The 22,373-nt window shown below is 36.4% G+C and overlaps 1 protein-coding gene across 2 annotated transcripts in view; it reads right to left on the bottom strand.

Moving 5' to 3' along the window:
- MYBL1 (MYB proto-oncogene like 1) overlaps nucleotides 1–22,373 on the bottom strand; it is a 45,382-nt gene that overhangs the window by 16,191 nt on the left and 6,818 nt on the right. For both annotated transcript variants that reach the window (XM_017896324.1, XM_017896322.1), the window contains exons 2-8: nucleotides 17,719–17,824; nucleotides 17,003–17,074; nucleotides 14,126–14,218; nucleotides 12,330–12,550; nucleotides 10,598–10,772; nucleotides 8,139–8,213; nucleotides 7,154–7,258 (exon numbers count right to left, since the gene is read on the bottom strand). In XM_017896324.1, coding sequence (XP_017751813.1) covers nucleotides 7,154–7,258; nucleotides 8,139–8,213; nucleotides 10,598–10,772; nucleotides 12,330–12,550; nucleotides 14,126–14,218; nucleotides 17,003–17,074; nucleotides 17,719–17,824 — 847 coding nt within the window. The remainder of the gene's footprint in view (nucleotides 1–7,153; nucleotides 7,259–8,138; nucleotides 8,214–10,597; nucleotides 10,773–12,329; nucleotides 12,551–14,125; nucleotides 14,219–17,002; nucleotides 17,075–17,718; nucleotides 17,825–22,373) is intronic.

The raw sequence follows: 22,373 nt of genomic DNA, 5'->3' as shown, positions 1-22,373 counted from the left end.
TACAATAGCTACAAAAAAAAAAATACGTAGGATAAATTAAGCCAAGAAGGTAAAAGATTTCTGCAAGAAAAACTACAAAACACTGATAAAAGAAATTGAAGAAGACATGAAAAAATACAAAGATCTCCCATGTTCAAGAATAAGAAGACTTAATATTGTGAAAATGACCATATTACCAAAAGTAATCTACGGTTCAGTGCAATCTTTATTAAAATACCAATGACATTCTTCCCAAAAGTAGCAAAAACAATGCTAAAATTCATTTTAAAAACTACAAATAGTTAAAGTAATCCTGAGCATAAAACCAAACAAACAAAAACAAAAGCAAAGCTGGAGGCATCACACTAACAGGCTTCCAAATATTCTATACAGAGCTGTAGTAACCAAAACAGCATGGCACTGGGACAGAATACAGAACCCAGAAATAAATACACGCATTTACAGCCTTTCAACAAAGGCACCAAGAACACTCATTGAAGAAGAGACAGTCTCTTCAATAAATAATGCTGGGAAAACTGGATATCCATATGCAGAAAAATGAAACTAGCTCCCTATCTCTCACCATATTAAAAAAAAAAAAAACAACCTCTTTTTTTGTGAAAGAAGAAAATCAATTCAAAATGGATGAAAGACTTAAATGTAAGACCCAAAGTATAAAACCACTAGAAGAAAACATAAAGGCTGGGTACAGTGGCTCATGCCTGTAATCCCAGCACTTTGGGAGGCCAAGGCAGGCAGATCACTTGAGGTCAGGAGTTCGAGACCAACCTGGCCAACATGGTGAAACCTCATCTCTCCTAAAAATACCAAAAAATTAGCTGGGCGTGGTGGCAGGCGCCTTTAATCCCAGCTACTCAGGAGGCTGAGGCAGGAGAACTGCTTGAACCCGGAAGGTGGAGGTTGCAGTGAGCCGAGATCACGTCACTGCCACTGCACTCTAGCCTGGGTGACAAGAATGAGGCTTCATCTCAAAAAAAGAAAGAAAACATAGGAGAAATGTTTTAGGATGTTGTTTGGGCAAAGATTTTATGGGGAAGATCTCAAAAACACAGGCAGTAAAAGCAAAAATAGACAAATGGGATTATATTAAACTAAAAAGCTTCTGCACAGCAAAGGAGTCAATCAACAGAGTGAAGAGAGAAACGATGTGCAGGATGGGAGAAAATATTTGCAAACTATTAACCAACAGGGATTAATATCTAGACTATACAAGAAACTCAACAGCAAAAAATACTAAAAATAATCTGGTTTGGGTTTTGTTTTTTGGTTTTTTTGTTTTTGTTTTTTTTGAGATAAGGACTGGCTCTTCTGCTCAGGCTGCACTGCAGTGGTACCATCCCAGCTCACTGCAACCTCCCCACCTCCCAGGCTCAAGCCATCCTCCCACCTCAGCATTCTGAGTAGCTGGGACTACAGGCGCTCACCACCATGCCTGGCTAAGTTTTGTATTGTTTGTAGAGATGGTGTTTCACCATGTTGCCCAGGCTGGTCTCGAACTCATGATTTCAAGCAATCTACCCACCTTAGCCTATCAAAGTGTTGGAATTACAGTCATGAGACAAGGCGCCCAGCCAATAATCTGACTTAAAATAGGCAAATGAGCTGAACCAATATTTATCAAAAGAAAACATACAAATGGACAATGGGTATATTTTAAAATGCTCAATATCACTAGTCATCAGGGAAATGCAAATCAAAACCACAATGAGATATCATCTCACCCTTGTCAGAATGACTATTATCAAAAAGACAAAAAATAACAGATGCTGGCAAAGATGTGGAGAAAGGGGAACTCTACTGTTGGAAGGAATGTAAATTAGTACAGCCATTATGAAAAACACTATGGAGGCTCTTCAAAAAACTAAAAATAGACTATAATATGATCCAGTAATCCCACTACTGGGTATGTATCCAAAGGAAAGAAAGTCATATATGTACTCCCATGTTCATTACGGCACTATTCACAGATATGGATTCAACCTAATTGCCTATCAACAGATGTGTCTGTATATTTATACACACACACACACACACACATATAACCACATAATACTATTTAGCCATAAAAAAACCATGAAATTCTATCATTTGTGGCAACACAAATGAACTTGGAGGACATTATGTTAAATGAAATAAGCCAGGCAGAGAAAGATAAACACTGCAGGTTCTCACTTACATGTGGAAGCTAAAAAAGTAGAGCTCATAGAAGTATAGAGAAAAATAGTGGCTACTGGAGGAGAAGAAGGGGAGCCAAGGAAGGGGACCAGCGAAGGGAGAGTAGCCAAAAGTTGGTTAATGGATATATAAGTACAACTAGAGAGGAGGAGTAAGTTCCAGTGTTCTATAGCACTATAGGATAACTATAATTAATAGCAACTTATTGTATATTTTCAAATAGCTATAAGAGCAGGGTTTAAATGTTCCCAACACAATGAAATGATAAATGTTTGAGGTGATGGATGTGCTAATTACCATGACTTGACCAAGACACATTGCATACATGTATCAAAATAGTACACTGTACACCCAGTAAATATGTACAATTACTATGTGTCAATTAAAAATAATAATAAAAGCAAAAAAAACCCTTGTGTCTTATTTTATCATATACTATCCTGTTTCTCGTCTACATTCCCATTGCAGAGTAAAACTTGAAGTCAAAGACTATGTCATTTTTCTTTATCTCTTCAGAAATGCACACTAGGCAATTTATTTATCTTGCAAGCCCAGTTTTCTAGTGTTTTATAATAAAAAATAAGAAAAGAGGCCTTGAAGAGTTATGAATGAGAAACATGTGAAGCGTGTAGCACTGTTCAACAGAACTTTCTGAGATGATGAAAATGTTCTATATTTCCAGCTGCTCAATATGGGAGCCACTACTCATATAAGCAACTGATATGTGGCTAGCGCAACTAAAAAACTGAATTTTAAATTTTATTTAAAATTAAATGTGGCTAGTAACTACCATATGGTAGAGAGCATGCTGAAAGTCTATAGGAAGCACTGAATAATGGTAACTATTACTACTAAAAGTAAAAATTTTCAGAATGTTCTACTAGAGATTCACAAAATGTTACATTTCAACTTAAATAAGGTAATAAAACACTGTTGCAAAGCAAATTCGACCTGTTTTAAAAATGAAAGAAATTAATCTCATTTCATTATTTCCTATTTCATTAGCATAGCCACCTTCTGACTTGACAATCACTTTCAGGAGACAGCATGGTTCTCCTGTCATGCTGGAGGGAACATGTGGTTCCCTCCAAACCACACACCTTTCAGTTGGTATGCAGGTGAGAAAAAGATCCAACACACAAAGAGGGCGATAACTGGGCCCAGTGAAAAAACCATAGGTTACAATCAGTCAGACCTAAATGTGAATCTCTTTTCTTTTCTTTTCCTTTTTTTGAGACAGGGTCTCGATCTGTCGTCCAGGCTGGAATACACTGGCCCAATCTCGGCTCACTGCAAACTCCACCTCCCAGGCTCAAGTGATCCTCCCACCTCAGCTTCCCGAGTAGCTTGGGACTACAGGAGCACACCACCATGCCTGGTTAATTTTTGTATTTTTTGCAGAGACAGGGTTTTGCCATGTTGCCCAGCCTGGTCTCCAATTCTGGCCTCAAGTGATCTGCCCGCCTCAGCCTCTGAAAGTGTTGGGATTACAGGTGTGAGTCACCATATTCAGTCCTAAATGTGAATTCTCTAATGAAATTCTACCCTCTTAACAGTGTTAACATCAGGATTACCAAGCATACATATAAAACATTCACAAGAGTACAGCACAATTGATACTCAGTAAAATGGCAGTCAATATTATCATATAACTGTTTAGGAAAAAAAGCATTAGGCAGGGCATGGTGGCTCATGCCTGTAATCCCAACACTTTGGGAGGCCGAGGCAGGTGGATCTTGAGGTCAGGAAATCAAGACCATCCTGGCCAACATGATGAAACCCCGTTTCTACTAAAAATACAAAAATTAGCTGGGTGTGGTGGCACGTGCCTATAATGTCAGCTACTTGGGAGGCTGAGGCAGGAGAATCGCTTGAACCAGGGAGTTGGAGGTTGCAGCGAGCGACAGTGCAAGACTCTATCTCAAAAAGAAAGAAAAAAAAATGCTTTATATGTGTATGGAGTCTATTCTACTGGCTGCAGTAACTTCCCTCTAGAATTCAGAATATGCTTATTCAACCAAATCTTTATGAGAATAAATTTTAGATAGTGAGTTCTAAAAGAAAATAACTTTCTTTCTTCCTTTTAATGTGAAATATTCATTCTTTTAGTTATATTTTTCCTATTAAATTAAAAAAGGGTAAGATTCTATTCAAAAAATCCAAAATGGTTTAAACATGGTACAATCATCTACAAATGTTGATTCTCTCACCATAATTCTTTGTGGCTTTTTTTTTTTTTTGAGACAGGGTCTTGCTCTGCCACCCAGGCTGAAGTACAGTGGTATGATCATAGCTCACTGCAGCCTCAAACCCCTGGGCTTAAGCAATCTTCCTCCCTCAGCCTTTTGAGTAGCTGGGACTACAGGCACATGCCACCATGCCTGGTTAATTAATTAATTAATTTATAAGATGGAGTCTTGCTCTGTTGCCCAGGTTGGAGTGCAGGGGTGTGATAACTGCTGACTGCAGCCTCGACTTCTCAGGCTCAAGAGATCCTTCTGCCTCAGCCTCCTGAGTAGCTGGAACCACAGGCATGTGCCACCACGCCTATCCAATTCTTTTTAAATTTTTTGTAGAGGTGGGGTCTCACCTACCAAGGCTGGTCTCAAACTCCTGGGCTTAAGTGACCCTCCCACCTCAGCTTCTCAAAGTCCTGAGATTACAGGCATAAGCCACCAAGCCCAGCCTATTTGTAGCTTCTTAACAAAAACAAATTAACTTTAAGGTAAGTATATGTCAGGTCTTCCTAGTTGCTCATGGTTTTTGCAGTTTCAAAACAGAAACTGCAACACAGGGAAATCCTGTCTCTACAAAAAGTATATTTTAATTAGCCAAGTGTGGTGGCACACACCTGTGGTCTTAGCTACCAAGGAAGCTGAGGTGGGAGGACTGCTTAAACCCAGGAGGCTGAGGCTGCAGTGAGCCATGATCGTACCACTGCACTCCAGCCTGGGCAACAGACCAAGACCCTGACTCAAAAAACAAAAAACAGAAATTGCTTTTCTTATAATACATATCTTGCCTATTATAATCAATAAATATCATTTTTATTAATATCCTCTTATGTAGTATAAAGACATCACCAGTTGCCTCATAATTCTATTTCAAAATTTCAGGTTATCTTCGTAGTAATTTTGCCTGAGTTCCCAGTCACTCTCAGTATTCTGTCCTTTCATTTAGTCCCAAACAAAAAACAAACAAAGAAACCCTTTTCTAAACGTAAAAAGGGGCGAGGAATGGTGGCTCATGCCTGTAATCCCAGTACTTTGGGAGACCAAGGTGGGCAAATCACTTGAGGTTAGGTGTTCAAGACTACGGTGAAACGCCATCTCTACTAAAAAAATTTTAAAAATTAGCTGGGCATGTTGGTACATGCCTGTGATCCCAGCTACTTGGGAGGCTGAGGCAGGAGAATCACTTGAACCCAGGAGCCTCCTGGGTAGTTACGACCACAGTTGTGCACCACCACACTTAGCTAATTAAAAAAAAAAAAAAACTCTTTGTAGAGCCAAGATTGCGCCACTGCACTCCAGCTTGAGTGACAGTGAGACTCTGTCTAAAAAAAAAATAAAATTATAAGGCTCCAGGTATTATTTTAAATTTTTAAAAATGTTATTTAAAGGAAGGGTAGGGTGAAGAGAGGGATAGGGAAATATGCGTTAAAGAATACAAAATCACAGCTAGACAGAAGGAACAAGTTCTAGTGTTCTGTATCACTGTAGGATGACTGTAGTTAACAATATTAAATAGTTTCAAATAGTTAGAAGGGGAGATATTGAATGTTCCCAAGACAGAGAAATTATAAGTATGTGAGATGATGGATATGCTAATTACCATGATCTGGTCAATATACATCACATGTATGGAAACATCACTATGTACCCCATGAAAATGTACAATTATTTCCCAATTTAAAAATTTTAATTTAAAAACCTAAAAAAAGTCATTTAAGTATAAACTTGTATCTTTCTTTTAACCAATCTAGCATAATCTGCTTAATTCTACTAGGATGATTACCTTTGATCCTAATTTAACACTCCTAGTCTCATCAACCAAATCTTACACAATAGTTTTCACATGTGGTAACCAAACCCAACATCTATATAAAATTTTTTCTTTTACAAGAATTGTTTAGAGAGCATAAAATCTAAATGTTCCTTTTCCATATATTTTAGTGTTATTACTTTCTTTAATTTACTGAGCTCATATTCTAAATCTAGTAAATAGGAAAAAATTTTAAAGAGAATAAAAGTAATTTTGGAGCTTATAAATCCCTCTACATCTATTCGAGTCTTTATTTTAAAAAGAATTAAACCCATCATTACATGGAATGTCTAAATTAACGCCAAAGCCTAATCTAAACACACATAATTTTCACAAATATATGTGTGTGTATACATATACAGAGAGTTTACTTTACACCTGCTTTGCATTTATGACTCAAGAAGTATCCTAACACAGAACATCGTAAGTTATGCTCAAAGAAATGTGTATCAAAATCAGGCAACCTTGGGCCAGGCACAGCGGCTCACAGCTATAATCCCAGCACTTTGGGAGGCCAAGGCAGGAGAATCACTTGAGCCCAGGAGCTTGAGACCAGCCTGAGCAACACGGTGAAACCCTGTCTCTACAAAAATAAAAAATAAAAAAAATTTGTCAGGCATGGTGGCAGGCACCTGTAGTCCCAGCTACTTGAGAGGCTGAGGTGGGGCATCATTTGAGCCAAGGAGGTCAAGGCTTCAGTGATCAGTGATTACACCACTGAATTTCTGCCTGGGTGACAGAGCAAGATCCTGTCTCAAAAAGAAAAAGAAAAAATCAGGCAACCTCAAAGCTGCAAATGAAAAAAATAACAAAACCATTTTTACTCCATATTAAAATCTGCAGTCATACTGAGTATGCTTTCTAGTTGATAAAATGACAAAAGCATATATGAAAGATTCTAACAATACAAATAACACTTAAGCTTATTTCTTACTGATGGAATTCGCTTTCTTCTAACTTCATTCTCAGCTGACATAAGAAGCAACTCAAGTTCCTTTATTTTCTTTTCCTTATCAGGATCTTCATCAATGAAGGGTTGCTAAAATAAGTTAAATAAAAGAGAAAACAGGCTACTTACATAATTGCTTTATTATTAGTGTTCTCATTTTTATTTTCTTCTATGCGACATGAAATATATTTTTTCTAATAAAGCTTAATGCTACTAAATACTAAATATTCATTATCACAATCCCTCTGGTATCTAAAGAGGTACTGGTAAATATATATTTTTTTTTTTTTTGAGACGGAGTCTCTCTCTGCCCCCAGACTGGAGTGCAGTGGCTGGATCTCAGCTCACTGCAAGCTCTGCCTCCCGGGTTTATGCCATTCTCCTGCCTCAGCCTCCTGAGTAGCTGGGACTACAGGCGACCGCCACCGCGCCCGGCTAGTTTTTTGTATTTTTTAGTAGAGATGGGGTTTCACCATGTTAGCCAGGATGATCTCGATCTCCCGACCTCGTGATCCGCCCGTCTCGGCCTCCCAAAGTGCTGGGATTACAGGCTTGAGCCACCGCGCCCAGCCAAATATTTTCAACTTAACAGATTTGGGAAAACTTTAACGCCTTAAAAAAATGTTGCATCATCTATATCAGCTGAAATGTATGTTTGAAATATTTTAGATTTTTAAATCTTAATACATACATTCTATACAATTTAGCAAAAATATGTCCATTCACAACTTGAATGCTTTACCTTGAAAGAATGAAAGGACTACCATACTGGTATCATTAATCATCTTATATTTGTACAGTTTATATTTCTTAAACCCCACTTACACACTTTCTTCTTTAAGGTTAGAGTACTATTAGGACAGATTGTATTATTTTATACTAGTTTAATAAATGAGGAAATAGATACTATTAGGCTTTTAAAATGTGACTAAACACATTTCCTTTGGTTTTTGTTATAAATAAAAGTTACCTGAATAAAGGCAGAAGTAGGCTGAACATGTTCTATACAATTGCCTTCAGGTGACACATACTGATACCCAGGTATCTAAAAAGTAATTAATGCATTTTATCATACATATAATGATATATAAATGTTTAAAATCTAAAGCAAACGACAAAAACTTTTGAAATAGTATCAACACAAAAAACTTAGAAAGTACCTGTATTAATTTTGAAATTTTATACCTATAATACTTTCTTATCTATTAAATAATAACTACAGCTCCACTCCTAGAACCTATGGATTAAAAGTCATAACACTTAGAAAAGACTTTTTTTCCCAGATGAAATATGAGAATTACTTAGCCTAGATTTATCGGCCAGTTTATTAAATCTGACATTCCTCAAATACATTTAAACATCTACTATTAGAAGGGTTGCTCTATCTCCTAGAGAAAACAGAGTAATTGTGTTCCTATGTGTCCATATGAATGAAGCACTCACAAGGACAGAGACTGAAGCAAGTTTTCAATGTTCATATCTCCTACTTTTATCACCACTCGATGCCAAAGGCTTCTTCTATTACTTGTCTTAGAAAAACAATCAGAATCACTGATATACTTTTAATAGATATACTTATGATAAGCTACGTATCATTCTGCTTCTTTCCTAAAGCATCTGTAATAAGAATTTTCAAGATACATATAAATTTAGTGGGAAGAAATATGAGAGAAGGTGTTTTTAAAAGCCTTAAAATTGGGGCTGGGTGCAGTGGCCCAACCCTGTAATTCCAGCACTTTGGGAAGCTGAGGGAGTATGGATGCTTGAGTCCAGGAATCCAAGACCAGCCTGGGCAACATGGCAAGACCCTGCCTTTACAAAAAATTAAAAAATTAGCTGGGTATCATGGAGCATGCCTATAGTCCCAGCTACTCAGGAGGCTGAAGCAGGAGGATCACATGAGCCCAGGCGGTTGAGGCTGCAGTGAGCTGTGTGCTTACCACTGCACTCCAGCGTGGCAACAGAAAGAGACTCTGTCTCAAAAAAAAAAAAAAAAAAAAGGCTTAAAATCAAAAAATATAAATATGAAATCGTCTGCTTTCCATAATGATCTACCTAAATCACTATATAATGCAGAATCATTATGTATAACTTCTAACATAGAACGTTTAGAATACTTGATTAGTACCACTTATCACTCAGCTTGGTAACTCTAATGAATTAGAAACTTATCTTTCCCAAACTTTTCATGAAAATCTGTGACAGTATTTTAAACCCATCTATTTTTTTATCAAGTCACACATATAATAAAATTACCTTATTAGTTTAAATTAATTGAATAATGAATATATCTAAATTAAAAGGAAACAATTCTTGTAGTACAAGAAATATCCTCATCTTTCCAACGTATTTAGATTAAGACTGTTAAATACTCTCTTGGCCCCATGTATTATCTTTCTACAAGTTAAAAAAATAAATTTAAATGATAACCTTTCTAAGACAGAAGCAGAATGTTTCAGTTTATGCTGCTGAAATCTAGACTCTAAAGAAAATGTAAAGAAACATAATAAAACCTTAAGGTATTGAGTATCAGCAGATAATTATACTGTCTTCACTTGTTTTCCTATTGTTAATGAAAATGTCATTACTCTAAGTGGTTCTTTTAAAATGATGCTTAAAAAACTTAATGTCCACAAAATGTCAAAATCAAATCTGAGGCATAAAAGCACAGATTTTAATATCTCGCCCAATTTTATCTTTTGGTAGACAACTACTAAGTCCTGACTTAATCTTTACAATTTATGTGACAAGAACCAAGAATTGCATATTGTGAAAAATGGCATAACAGGTAGACAGGGAAATGTAAAACAAATCCCATGAAGACTCCTACACTAATTTCTTCCAAGTAGAAAAATGCACTGTAAGGGACAACATAGCGCTTGCCCCATTTTGAGCTCGTGTAATATCTACTTTAATGAATCATCTAAACAAAGATTAAAATTACCCAAGTGATTAGTAGTAGTTATCAGAGGGAAAAGCAAAGTTGAATGCCAGCAAAGGCCAATTAATTACCACACCCCCAAAACAATTACTTAAGTTATTTTTTGCTACTTTCTCCTTTAAGCCATTTTATATATACCTACCTCTTAGAGATAAGCAATACTATAATTACACCAAAATTTTTTAAATGGAAAGTACAGTAGAATGTTAAAGCACAGATGACCATTAGCTTTGAATCATAAATGAAGATTCAAAGAATTAGAGTATTAGGAAATGTATATAGTTTCTTAATGTAAAAATTACATATAAAAGGAAACATTTTAATAAATCTGTTCTCAAAATACTTATAAATCAAAGTTACACATTTTTTTCAATTTGTCTATTTACCCCTTAATATGCATTGTACTTGTCCTATTAAGAAACAAAACACCTTCTCATATAGCAACTTAAGAAATTTTTTAAAATAATAAAGGTATTAAAAGTATGTGCCTGAACAGGTATGTAAAACTGATTCTGGGTTTGCATATGATCCATAGCTGCACAAGGTTTGTGTTGAAGTTTAGATGAAGATCGTTCTGATTTTATTCCATCTTGTAAATAGCCCTCCTGTTCCACTTTTCTTCGCATAGTAGAATTCCAATGATTTTTGATAGAATTATCAGTCCTAAGAAAGGAAAGGTACAATTTAAAAGAAAAAAGGATTCCACAGATTTCAACACTGTGTAACTTGTACAAAGCTTAAAACAAATTTTACACTGATGAAATTAGATACTTTTTTCTTAATTTTCTTTTGGAGTTTCTACTCAGGAATATAGGCGCTTTTTTTAAATTCAAAAGATAAACTGTATGTGCATATGTCAGGCATAGTTCTAAGCACCAGAAATATTGCAGTGAATAAGGCAAAGTAGGTCACTGCTCTCATGGAGCTTACACTCTCCTTGGAAGTGTGGAAGTGGGAAGGAAGGAAGAATAGAAAAACAAATAAATAAATAATCAGTACAATGCAAATAAAGTAGGATAAGAAAAGTGGGTAACAGAGTAATTTTGGTTTGGTTAGAACAAACCAGCCATACAAGAACAGAAAAAAAAAAAAAAAAGAGCATTCCAGATAAAGAGTATAGCAAGAGCCAAGGTCTCAAGCCAGGAACAAACATGATCATGACAAGTAAATCACAAACTAAAGAATCCCGGTATTCTTTTTCACTTCTTAGAACAAAATATTTATGGTAAGAAAGAATTCATTGGCTCCCTTTTATCTAAGGTTTCCTTTATAAAATGTAAATCTTCAACCTGTAGCTACTTGTAGTGCAAATTTCATCCCTCATAAAATATACACATATAAAGCAGGTTTTCAGTAAATATTAAGGCACTAAGCTAGGTTCTATGGAAAGTAGGAAGATGTACAAGAGACTAAAAGTATCTAGACCTGGTTTAATAACTTGAATAAAAAATTTAACACTATGCCTTAATATCTTATCTATAAAACAAAGATAGCAATGTTTGCTCTGTATACTTTCCAAGTCTATAAAAATTAAGAATACATGTAAAAGCACGTAATGCTATAAAGAACTATACAGATAGAGACTACAGCAACAAAAGACAAATGCATACCTTCTAAGTTATGAATTTTCACAAGGTTGTTGGTCTGCAGTACTAAACACTACTAGAAAACATATGAATCAGTACAATGTAGAGTATACTTAGCACATCACTGCCTCTGAGGAAAATTCTGTATTTTAGCCACATGGATATATATACTACTTCCATGGTTTGGATCATACCATAATTAATTAAGATTGAATTTTCCCCAACACACTTCCATAGCAGTTAGCATATTATTCCCTGGTCTTATACATAGAAAGCAATATGAAAGAAATCTTAGATTTAGATTCTGTTCCAACAGAGTTTATACAAAGGGGGTCTCACTTGATTGGCACTGATACGTCAACATGATTTTAGGAGTGTATTAAAGGTTTATATAATCTAAAATCCATCATTTTATTGTATAAATTATTGCCATAAAATAATTCATTAAAAAAGCAATCATACCCTTTACCACAGAATTTAGTACAAATGGTCCCAAAAGGTTGCTTATGTAACATAGTCTACATTTTAATTATAAATTTTAAAAAGTCATAGGGGACTTGCAAATGTATTTAATAGTGAGGTAATAAAGGTCATGTTTAAGTACAGAAAAATATATATACATTTATATAAGCACCTTCCTGGAAGTAGTTTGGCAATTTCTGCCCAACGATTTCCCAATCGCTTATGTGCTTCATAGATGATCCTGTCCTCCTCTTCTGTCCAGGAAGATTTCTTTACCTCAGGATTCAGATGATTATGCCATCTTTCTCTACACTGCTTGCCTATTCTTCCTTTTAAATGTTTTGCAATTAAAGACCATCGTTTTGGTCCATATTTCTGAACTAATTCAATAACCTAGGAAACAGAAAAACAAAGTTTAGAAAAGCATTACCTTGAAAGAATTTTAAAACATAATTCAAGAATACCATTTTAAATAAATGCATTAAATCCAAGCCACAACTACAATTTGTAAAAAAATAAAAAATAAAAAATAAATAAAAACTAATAAATACCCCTTTAGCATTTGCCAGCTTCAAAATTGATTCCAAATGCATCTAAAATCCAAGGGGCTAATTAAAGACACTTGAAATTAAATTGCTCTCATACACTATTAACTTGAAATAACTGTAAACATGTTGAAACTTGTGCATTTTCTACTCTTACATCTATTTAAAAAAAAAAAAAAAAAAAAAAAGCTTCACCACAAAGCCAAAAAAAAAAAAAAAAAAGCTTCAGCACAAAGCCAAAACAAAACAAAACAAAAAAACAATTTGGAAGCAGAAAGATTCTACCAAGTTATTGGGGCTGTCATTTCTTCCTTTCTCAAACTGAAAGGACACAGATTACATATTCTTTTTTCCACATTTTACAGTTGTTTTTATTTCACCTAAAATTGCAAGAATAGTTATTCCAGCCCACTTTACCTCAATGCCCTATGTCAAATATCACCTCATAAATATTTTATATTGGTAGACTAACTTTAATATATGTTGATATTTTCACTGTATGTATATCTATTGACTAACTTTAAAAAATAAAATTTAAGGCTTTGGTAAATGTATTTTTAAACAAGATCACACATTTTAAAACTTATGAGTAGCCATCCAGTAAATCAGAGCAGTCTAGGTGAAGTAACTTTAAAGTTTGCTCTGGCTGGGCATGATGGCTCAGCCTCTAATTCCAGCATTTTGAGTGGCCGAGATGGGCAGATTGCTTGAGCCCAGGAGTTCAAGACCAGCCTGGAAAACATAGCGAGATTCCATCTCTATTTATTTAAAAAATGTTAAAAATAAGAATAACAAATAAAGTTTGTTTTGAGCAGGAGTAAGGATGCTCTAATGCCTCAACTGCATTAGCAACTTTTATGACTTAAAAAGGCATTACTAAAGAACAATTCCTAGTGCAGTGCAGAAAAGCTTCTATTCATCTCTGACTTTATAACACAAACAATGACCTTGGTTTTTAAATCACAAAACCTTTGGAAACATGATGCTCTGACATCTATCTAATCTGGGGCTCATTATAGGTCAAGAGAAAAGTTAAGAATGACTTTTGTGCATATCAAGTTATTAGATGTAAAATAAAATGAAAATCTGTTTTAAAATGTTAATTAGATTTTGACAAAAAAACTGTACCCTAATGGTTATGAAACTGAGCTCAAAACAAGGTAAGTAACCTTACAGCAAGTATTTTTCCTTCTGCAAACCAAACTCTCAGAAAGAAAGGGCTGTATGTTATACTTGGTTTGACTCAATTTTTAAAAAACCCAACAACATTTCAAGACACTTAACATTCAATTCTCATGCAAGTAGCCTCCAGAGAACAAAATCAAAGTGACTTAAACATATACTTCATATGTCAAAACAACACATTAGGAAGAAAAAAACTAGTCTACCTACATAGTGAATATAAAGAGTATGAACACATTACCCTCTGATCTTCTTCTTTAGTCCAAGGACCCTTTATCAATTCAGGATTTAAAACTTTCTGCCATCGATGCTGGCACTGAAAATCAGAGCGATTCTGAAAAAATTTAGATGATTTTGTTATTAAACAACTGTCTTCCAGAAAGCAAGTCAGCCTGAATTTATGTCTCACATCCTTAGAACAAAGACTTCAAGAATAGTGTATTCAACAGCATTCTTTAAACATGTAACATTTATGTTACACGTCTGTGTCCCAATTACGTTTTTTTTTGTTTTTTTTTTTTTGAGAGGGAGTCTCGCTCTGTCCCCCAGGCTGGCGTGCAGTGGCGCAATCTTGGCTTACTGCAAGCTCCGCCTCCCGGGTTCATGCCATTCTCAGCTTCCCCTGTAGCTGGGACTACAGGCGCTAGCCACCACACTCGGCTAATTTTTTGTAGTTTTAGGAAAGACAGGGTTTCACTGTGTTCGCCAGGATGGTCTCGATCTCCTGACCTCGTGATCCACCTGCCTCGGCCTCCCAAAGTGCTGGGATTACAGGCGTGAGCCACGGCGCCCGACCTGTTTTTTCTTAATTATAGTAGTCAACAAGGCTTAGACTACAAATAAAAAACAATTTAAAACTAAAGTGTGTATCTTTACACTACACCTTATAATACAGCAAACGGCAAAGATAAAATACAGATAACTGCCATAAAGAAATGGATTTAGAGCTGAGGAATAAAAAGCAGTGGACAGAAAACTATACAAAGCTGACATAAGAACTCAAATAGGGCCTGGCACAGTGGCTCATGCCTGTAATCCCAGCACTTTGGGAGGCTGAGGCGGGTGGATCACCTGAGGTCTGGAGTTCGAGACCAGCCTGACCAAAATGGAAAAACCCTGTCTCTACTAAAAATACAAAATTAGCCGGGTGTGGTGGTGCATGCCTGTAATCCCAGCTACTCAGGAGGCTGAGGCAGGAGAATCGCTTGAGCCTGGGAGGCGGAGGTTGTGGTGAGCCAAGATTGCGCCATTGCATTCCAACCTGGGCAACAAGAGCGAAACTCCCATCTCAAAAAAAAAAAAAGAAAGAAAAAGAACTCAAATAGCCTATCAATCTGGATTCACGTAGTTCAGCGGTACCTAACCATAGAGTTTTAAAAAAATGTAAAGGCATTACTATACTACTTCATGGGATCAAAAGGATGTTATAAATTATGACTCCAAGTTATTAAGAAAACATTACATAGTCTACATAGAAGATGCATGTTACATTTCAATTAAATTGGTTAAGTGTTCACACTTAAAAAGAAAATGAATTCACCAGAATAAGAAAACCTATGCAGTATCTGGGTAGAAACATCTCAAACTCCAAAAATAATAAATGAAGCCTTATTTTAGTTCAGAACCTGGTAACTCCCATATATTACAAGGATAATGACACCTAACACTTTATTAGTGATTCACAGTTTAAAAAATTGTTAGTTCATAAGATTACAGATAATCTAGAAACATTTAAAGGGCAGATACAAATGTTTTGTCTACCCATGGCTCTTTTGCCCAATGCACTTAAAATTATTTTTATTCAAACTCAGCTTCATTTATGGCTTCTGTACACCAATGTTGATCCATTTTAAGGCTGATACCTTCTTCAAAATAATCAGGTTGCTCCTGTATATCCTTGTAGCATTTCTGTTAATGCTAATGTAAATAACTTTTCTAACCTAGTTTCCATTTATTGAACACCTGCTAAAAATTAAGAATTGTGCCAAACATCCTATATGTTATTTCTAGTTCTACACAACCATACTACAGAAACAAGTATGATTATCTAGATATTATAGATAAGGAAGGTGTCAATCAAAGAGGCTAAGTAATTTTTCTACGCCCATAGAGCTGACATTTGAACACAATTCAAACTGACTCCAAAATTGATGCTCTTTCACATTACTTGCTCTCCATTTCTGGGTTATGTTGAAAGGCATATGACAATATAGAAAAAACATAGTTAACATGGTTTATGAAAACCAAAGTAGTCAATATTTAAATTCAAATATGTATATTTTCCCTCACTACTCACAGTGTATTAAGGATACAAATAAGAGTATATGTGAGGGCCGGGCACAGTGGCTCACACCTGTAATCCCAGCACTTTGGGAGGCCGAGGCAGGCAGATCACCTGAGGTTGGGAGTTCGAGACCAGCCTGACCAACATGGAGAAACCCCATCTCTAGTAAAAAAAAAAAAAATACAAACAAAATTAGACAGGTGTGGTGGTGCAGGCCTATAATCCCAGCTACTCGGGAGGCTGAAGTAGGAGAATCGCTTGAACCTGGGAGGCGGAGACTGCAGTGAGCCGAGATCATGCCATTGCTCTCCAGACCGGGCAACAAGAGCGAAACTCCGTCTCAAAAAAAAAAAGAGTATATGTGAAAATACTTCATAAATTATAAAGCTATATAATGAACAGCAGGTGAATAGTAAGTAGTATGGTAAACAATAGGCATAATAGTTTTTAAAATCAACATTTTAAAAGGTAAGCCTCAGATGATAAGCTTTCTTAAATAGGGCTTTTCTGGATTTTTTGGTTAGCTATCAAATATCTCAATATATTTCTCACAGAATGTTTTAATGTGTATTAGCAAATATTTATAAGGTCCCACATAAATTTATTACCATTTTGTTTTAAGTTAATAATCTTTTAGGCCCCTGGATAAACACATTACTAAAAGACCAGACTCTCTAAGCCATTAGCAACCAACTATAGGCAGACCAAACAAACAGGGATGTTTTTAGGAAGGAAACCTAAAATTAAAATTTGTGGACACATTTTGAAAATAGCAAATTTAACCCAATGCCTTAAACCAGCCATGTTAGAAATATAATTTAATATTTCACTTACTTGAAGATGACTAGCAATTAGAGTCCAATCATCAGTTCCATGTTGTTCAACTAACTTCTTTAATTTATCATCCTATTAAAACAGTACGAAAATTAGAAAGCTTTCCCCCATCCTTTTCCTCTACCCCTAAATATAGGTAACTCTCCAGTTATATTAAGGAGCATCTGGTAACCATAGAATAACTAAAGCTATCCACTATAATACAAATTCCTCCATTTATTATACTGTTTCTGTAAGTCCCAATGTCATCTATTATTCATGCCTCTGGTTAAAGAAAAAGAATGTACAGTTAATTGATGCATACCTTTTCTCATATTTTGTTTTTAAATCTTTCATAACTACAGTAGTTTTTTTGTTTGTTTTTGAGATGGAGTCTCGCTCTGTCACCCAGGCTGGAGTGCAGTGGTATAATCTCGGCTCACTGCAACCCTCTGCCTCCCAGGTTCAAGTGATCCTCCTGCCTCAGCCTCCCAAGTAGGATTAGGATTACAGACACATGTCACCACACCAGGCTAATTTTTGTATTTTTAGTAGAGACAGGATTTCATCATGTTGGCCAGGCTGTTCTTGAACTCCTGACCTCAAGTGATCCGACCATCTCGGCCTCCCAAAGTGCTGGGATTACAGGCGTGAGCCACCACACCCGGCTGTATAACTATAGTAATATTAATCCATAAATACATGTAAGAAACTAGTAAACTTTGTCAGATAATAACCTCGTCCCTTGTCCATTTTACTCTGTTCCAGAGCTTCTTCAGTCCTTTTTGTTGTGGTACTTCATAATCATGATCGGCATACTGAAGGTCATCATCCTCATCCTCACTACAAAAAAAAACATAATTTGTGAAATCAAGAATTTTATTTAAATTTGTAAATTCAATCATTGAACCTGTGTGTGCAGGTATGCCTGAAGAAATCATACAGACTACAAGATGTATTCACAATGAGACTATTCAAAGTATAAAAAATTAAGAGTCAGACAATGGGGTGGGATGTGGTACCTTTTTTTTTTTTTTTTTTTTGAGCCAGTCTTGCTCTGTCGCTCAGGCTGGAGTGCAGTGGCACTATGTTGGCTCACTGCGAGCTCCGCCTCCCGGGTTCACGCCATTCTCCTGCCTCAGCCTCTGCAGTAGCTGGGACTACAGGTGCCCGCCGCTACACCCAGCTAATTTTTTGTTTTTTTAGTAGACACAGGGTTTCACCGTGTTAACCAGGATGGTCCCAATCTCCTGACCTCATGATCCACCCACCTCGGCCTCCCAAAGTTTTGGGATTACAGGCGTGAACCACCACACCCGGCCTGGAGCTATACTTCATACTGACACCAAACACATGGGGTTGGATATGCCACTACGGGAAAAATCATAATCTTGTATGTCATGTTAAGGAATTTGACCTTTACTCTTCATTTGACCTTTATTCTAAAGAGTTAAAGAACTTAAACACAGCAAAAGACAAAAGACAAATATCTTGTGTTTTAGAAAAATCAATGACAAGAGTGTGGTGAAATTGAAAAAGAAAAACCAATTAGTAATCTTCACAACAGCCCAAGCAAGAAATTATTGGGGCCTGACAAATGGTAATGGAATATAAACCACAGCCAATTAAAAGACACAATAGAAGTGATCCAATTAACAATACCAACAACAAAAAATTTTTAACATCTAAAAATAATTTTAACATACAAGCTAAAGGTACAGTAAGTGACAAGACACTATTGTGAGACACAGAAATCTTGAACAAATGGAAAAACATTCTGACTTTTTTTTTTCAGATAGCGTCTCAGCTTGCTCTGTCGCCCAGGCTGGAGTGCAGTGGCACAATCACAGCTCACTGTAGCCTCGAACTCCCAGGCTCAGGCAATCCTCATGTACCATCACGCCCAGCTAATTATTTCTATTTTTTGTAGAGATAGGGTTTTGCTGTGTTGCTCCACCCCCAAGGCTAGTCTTGAACTCCTAAGCTCAAGTGATCCTCCTGCCTCAGCCTCCCAAATCCCATGCTTGGGATTACAGGCATGCATCACCATGCTCAGCCTTCTGACCACATTCTTGGATAAGAAAACAATATTATAGATATGTCCATTCTCTAATTTAGGGAGATGTCCATTCTCCCTAATTCATAAATTTAAATAAAATGAATAAAAATACCAATAGATTTTGGGAGAGAATCAGACAAGCTGAATCTACAATTCATATGAAAAAAAATCAAGAAGAATAGAGAGAGAAGTTTTAAAAAATAATAATCAGAGAATTACCACTACCCAATATCAAAACACACTGTAAAGAAATAAAATAGAATGGTACTACCACACGAACAAACACAGATAAATGGAACAGAAGAGAACATTCAGGAAAGAAAAAAGACCCACATGGAATTTGGTAAATTATAACAGTAATATTTCAAATCAGTGGAGTAGACTTTTCAATAAATGGTGTTAAGACACTGGGTAGCCATTTTTTTAAATTAAGATGGGCCGGGCGTGGACACCTGTAATCCCAGCACTTTGGGAGGCTGAGACGAGCAGATCATTTGAGGTCAGGAGTTCGAGACCAGCCTGACCAACATGGCAAAATCCTGTCTCTACTAAAATTGCAAAAATTAGCTGGGTGTGGTGGTACATGCCTGTAATCCCAGCTACCTGGGAGGCTGAAGCAGGAGAATTGCTTGCACCCAGTGAGCCAAGACTGCACCACTGCACTCCAGCCTAGGCAACAGAGTGAACCTCCGTTTCAAAAAACAAAACAAAACAAAAAGATGGTGTACTACTTTACAATAAAATACATGAGTGAAGCAATTATTTACATTTTTTAAATGAAACCATAATAGTACTATAAAAAATAGAAAAAAAGTCTACTTTTCATATCCTTGAGTAGAAGAGAGGTAAATGTGACAAAAATCTGGAAGTCATAAAATAGATCAAACAAGGTAATGATAGTGGGAATTGAAAGAAATATATGACACCGAGAGATACTTAAAAAGCAGAAAAGAAAGGATTTTGAAACTGATAGATGAGGGACACGGAAGGAGGAATTAAAGATGACTCCAAAGTTTCTGGCTTTGAAAACATAAGTAGAGCTATTTACTATGGAAAATGAGAGAAGAAGAAACAGAACTTTGGGAGGGAGAAGAAAATGGGGAGAGTATGTGTAGTTGGGGACTGTTTTCAAGGTACTTGAAAAATACACAGGTGGATGTCTGGAACAGCACTTCCCAACAGAGATACAATGCAAGTCACATATGTAATTTTCTAGTAGCCACATTTTTTAAAAAAAGAGAAATGAGTGAAATGTACTTCAATAGTCAGTATTCTTTAGCTTAATATATCAAAAATATAATCATTTCAATATGTAATCAATATAAAAAAGTATAAATGAAACACTTTACATATTTTTTTTCTTACTAAAGTCTTCAAAATCTGGTGTGTATTTTGTAGTTAGAGTTCATTACAATTCAGACTAGCCACCGTTCAAGAGCTCAATAGCCACATGTGACTAGTGGCTATCCCATGAGGTAGAGCAGACCTAAAAGGCAAATAAGCACATGGACCTGCTCAAATACAAGGTCGAGGGTAGAGATGCCGTTTCGGCCAGCATACAAAGAATAGTTGAGGGCACAGGATGACCCAAGGAAAATTAATAAAGTGAGGAAGGGGCCAAAGTCAGAATCTGAGTTTTGATGGAGTAAAAAAAGAAAAAGCAATTTTAAAGAATAAACCCCCATAAAAAAGGGCAAGCCTTAATGATAAACTGAATTAGAAGGCCAGGCGCTGTGGCTCACACCTATAATCCCAGCACTTTGGGAGGCTGAGGCAGGCGGATCACCTGAGGTCAGGAGTTCAAGACCAGCCTGGCCAACATGGTGAAACCCTGTCTCTACTAAAAATACAAAAATTAGCTGGACATGATGGTGGGTGCCCATAATCCCAGCTACTTGGGAGGTTGAGGCGGGAGAATCACTTGAACCCGGGAGGTAGAGGTTACAGTGAGCCGAGATCACATCATTGCACTCCAGCCCAGGTGACAGAGCGAGACTCTGTCTCTATAAATAAATAAATAAATAAATAAACTGAATTAGAGGATTCTGAGTAGCCTGTGGACTGAACAAAGTCATGGCATCTGAAAATAACACAGTCTAACACTTACTTAAAACTTTCTAAGTACCAGACACTGTGGTAGTCTATGAAATTTTTCTCTTAACGCCTAACAGCTGGAAGAGGGGCATATTATCATTATTCCCATTTCACAGAATAGGAAACTTTGACTTAGAAATGTAACCTCTTGCCCACAGTCACTACTTAACCACTATACTACAACATACTGGAAAAATAGGGGGAAAGTGCTAAGAAGCTGGAAAATACTAAAGACAACCTCAAGTTCATTTTGGAATCAGAACAACGTTCTGGTTCTAACTTAATGACTCACTCTGTAACCCTGAACACGTTAACCTCTCACGGATTTAGTTTACTTGTTTGTAAAATGATAGTAATACCACCTACCTTATAGTGCTGCTTTAAGGATAAAATCAAATGAGAAAATATATATAACACCTCACACAGCACATGGCACAGAAAGGTGCCTCAATATTAGTATTACGTGCACAGGCTGATCACCTAATAGTATTCAAAATTATTTTTGCCTTACTAGATTCAACTCTTTCTCAAAAATTCATTGATTTCAAACAGCAAAAGTCTGAAGATTTGTTTAACCTTACTCTAACATAGTTAAGCGCATGCAAGTAGTTTCTAATATCAATGTGTTAGTAATTTTAATCTTACAAAATTGAAAATTGAAGGTCCAGATTTAATATATACTGTCTATAGATCCTTTGCAGGAACATCTAACTTCCATTGACTTGTCAATTCCATTGGAACAAAATTCTTCATATTTGACCAAGCAAAACACCAAGATTCTTCCATTCCCCTATGATCTGCTTCTACAGTTCAATGCACTTCAGTAGTCCAATGTTCTCTCTCCCTGAAGCCATTGTCTATTTGTAACAATAATCCACCAGTCATCCTTTCATACATGGCTGTTTTGTTTTGTTTCTTTTTTGAGATGGAGTCTTGCTCTGTCGCCCAAACTTGAGGGCAGTGGCACAATCTTGGCTCACTGCAACCTCCACCTCCCCAGTTCAAGCAATTCTCCTTCCTCAGCCTCCCAAGTAGAAGGAATTACAGGTGCCTGCCATCATGCTTGGCTAATTTTTGTATTTTTTTAGTAGAGACGGGGTTTCACCCTGTTGGCCAGGCTGGTCTCAAATTCCTGACCTCAGGTGATCAGCCAACCTTGGCCTCCCAAACTGTTGAGATTACAGGTGTGAGCCACCATGCTCAGCCCACATAGGGTTGTTTCATTAAACTATGTAAAAA

This window comes from Rhinopithecus bieti, unplaced genomic scaffold (assembly GCF_001698545.2).
Source record: "Rhinopithecus bieti isolate Rb0 unplaced genomic scaffold, ASM169854v2 scaffold_27306, whole genome shotgun sequence".
Classification (NCBI taxonomy): domain Eukaryota; kingdom Metazoa; phylum Chordata; class Mammalia; order Primates; family Cercopithecidae; genus Rhinopithecus; species Rhinopithecus bieti.
This window is presented reverse-complemented; position numbering and strand designations above follow the sequence as displayed.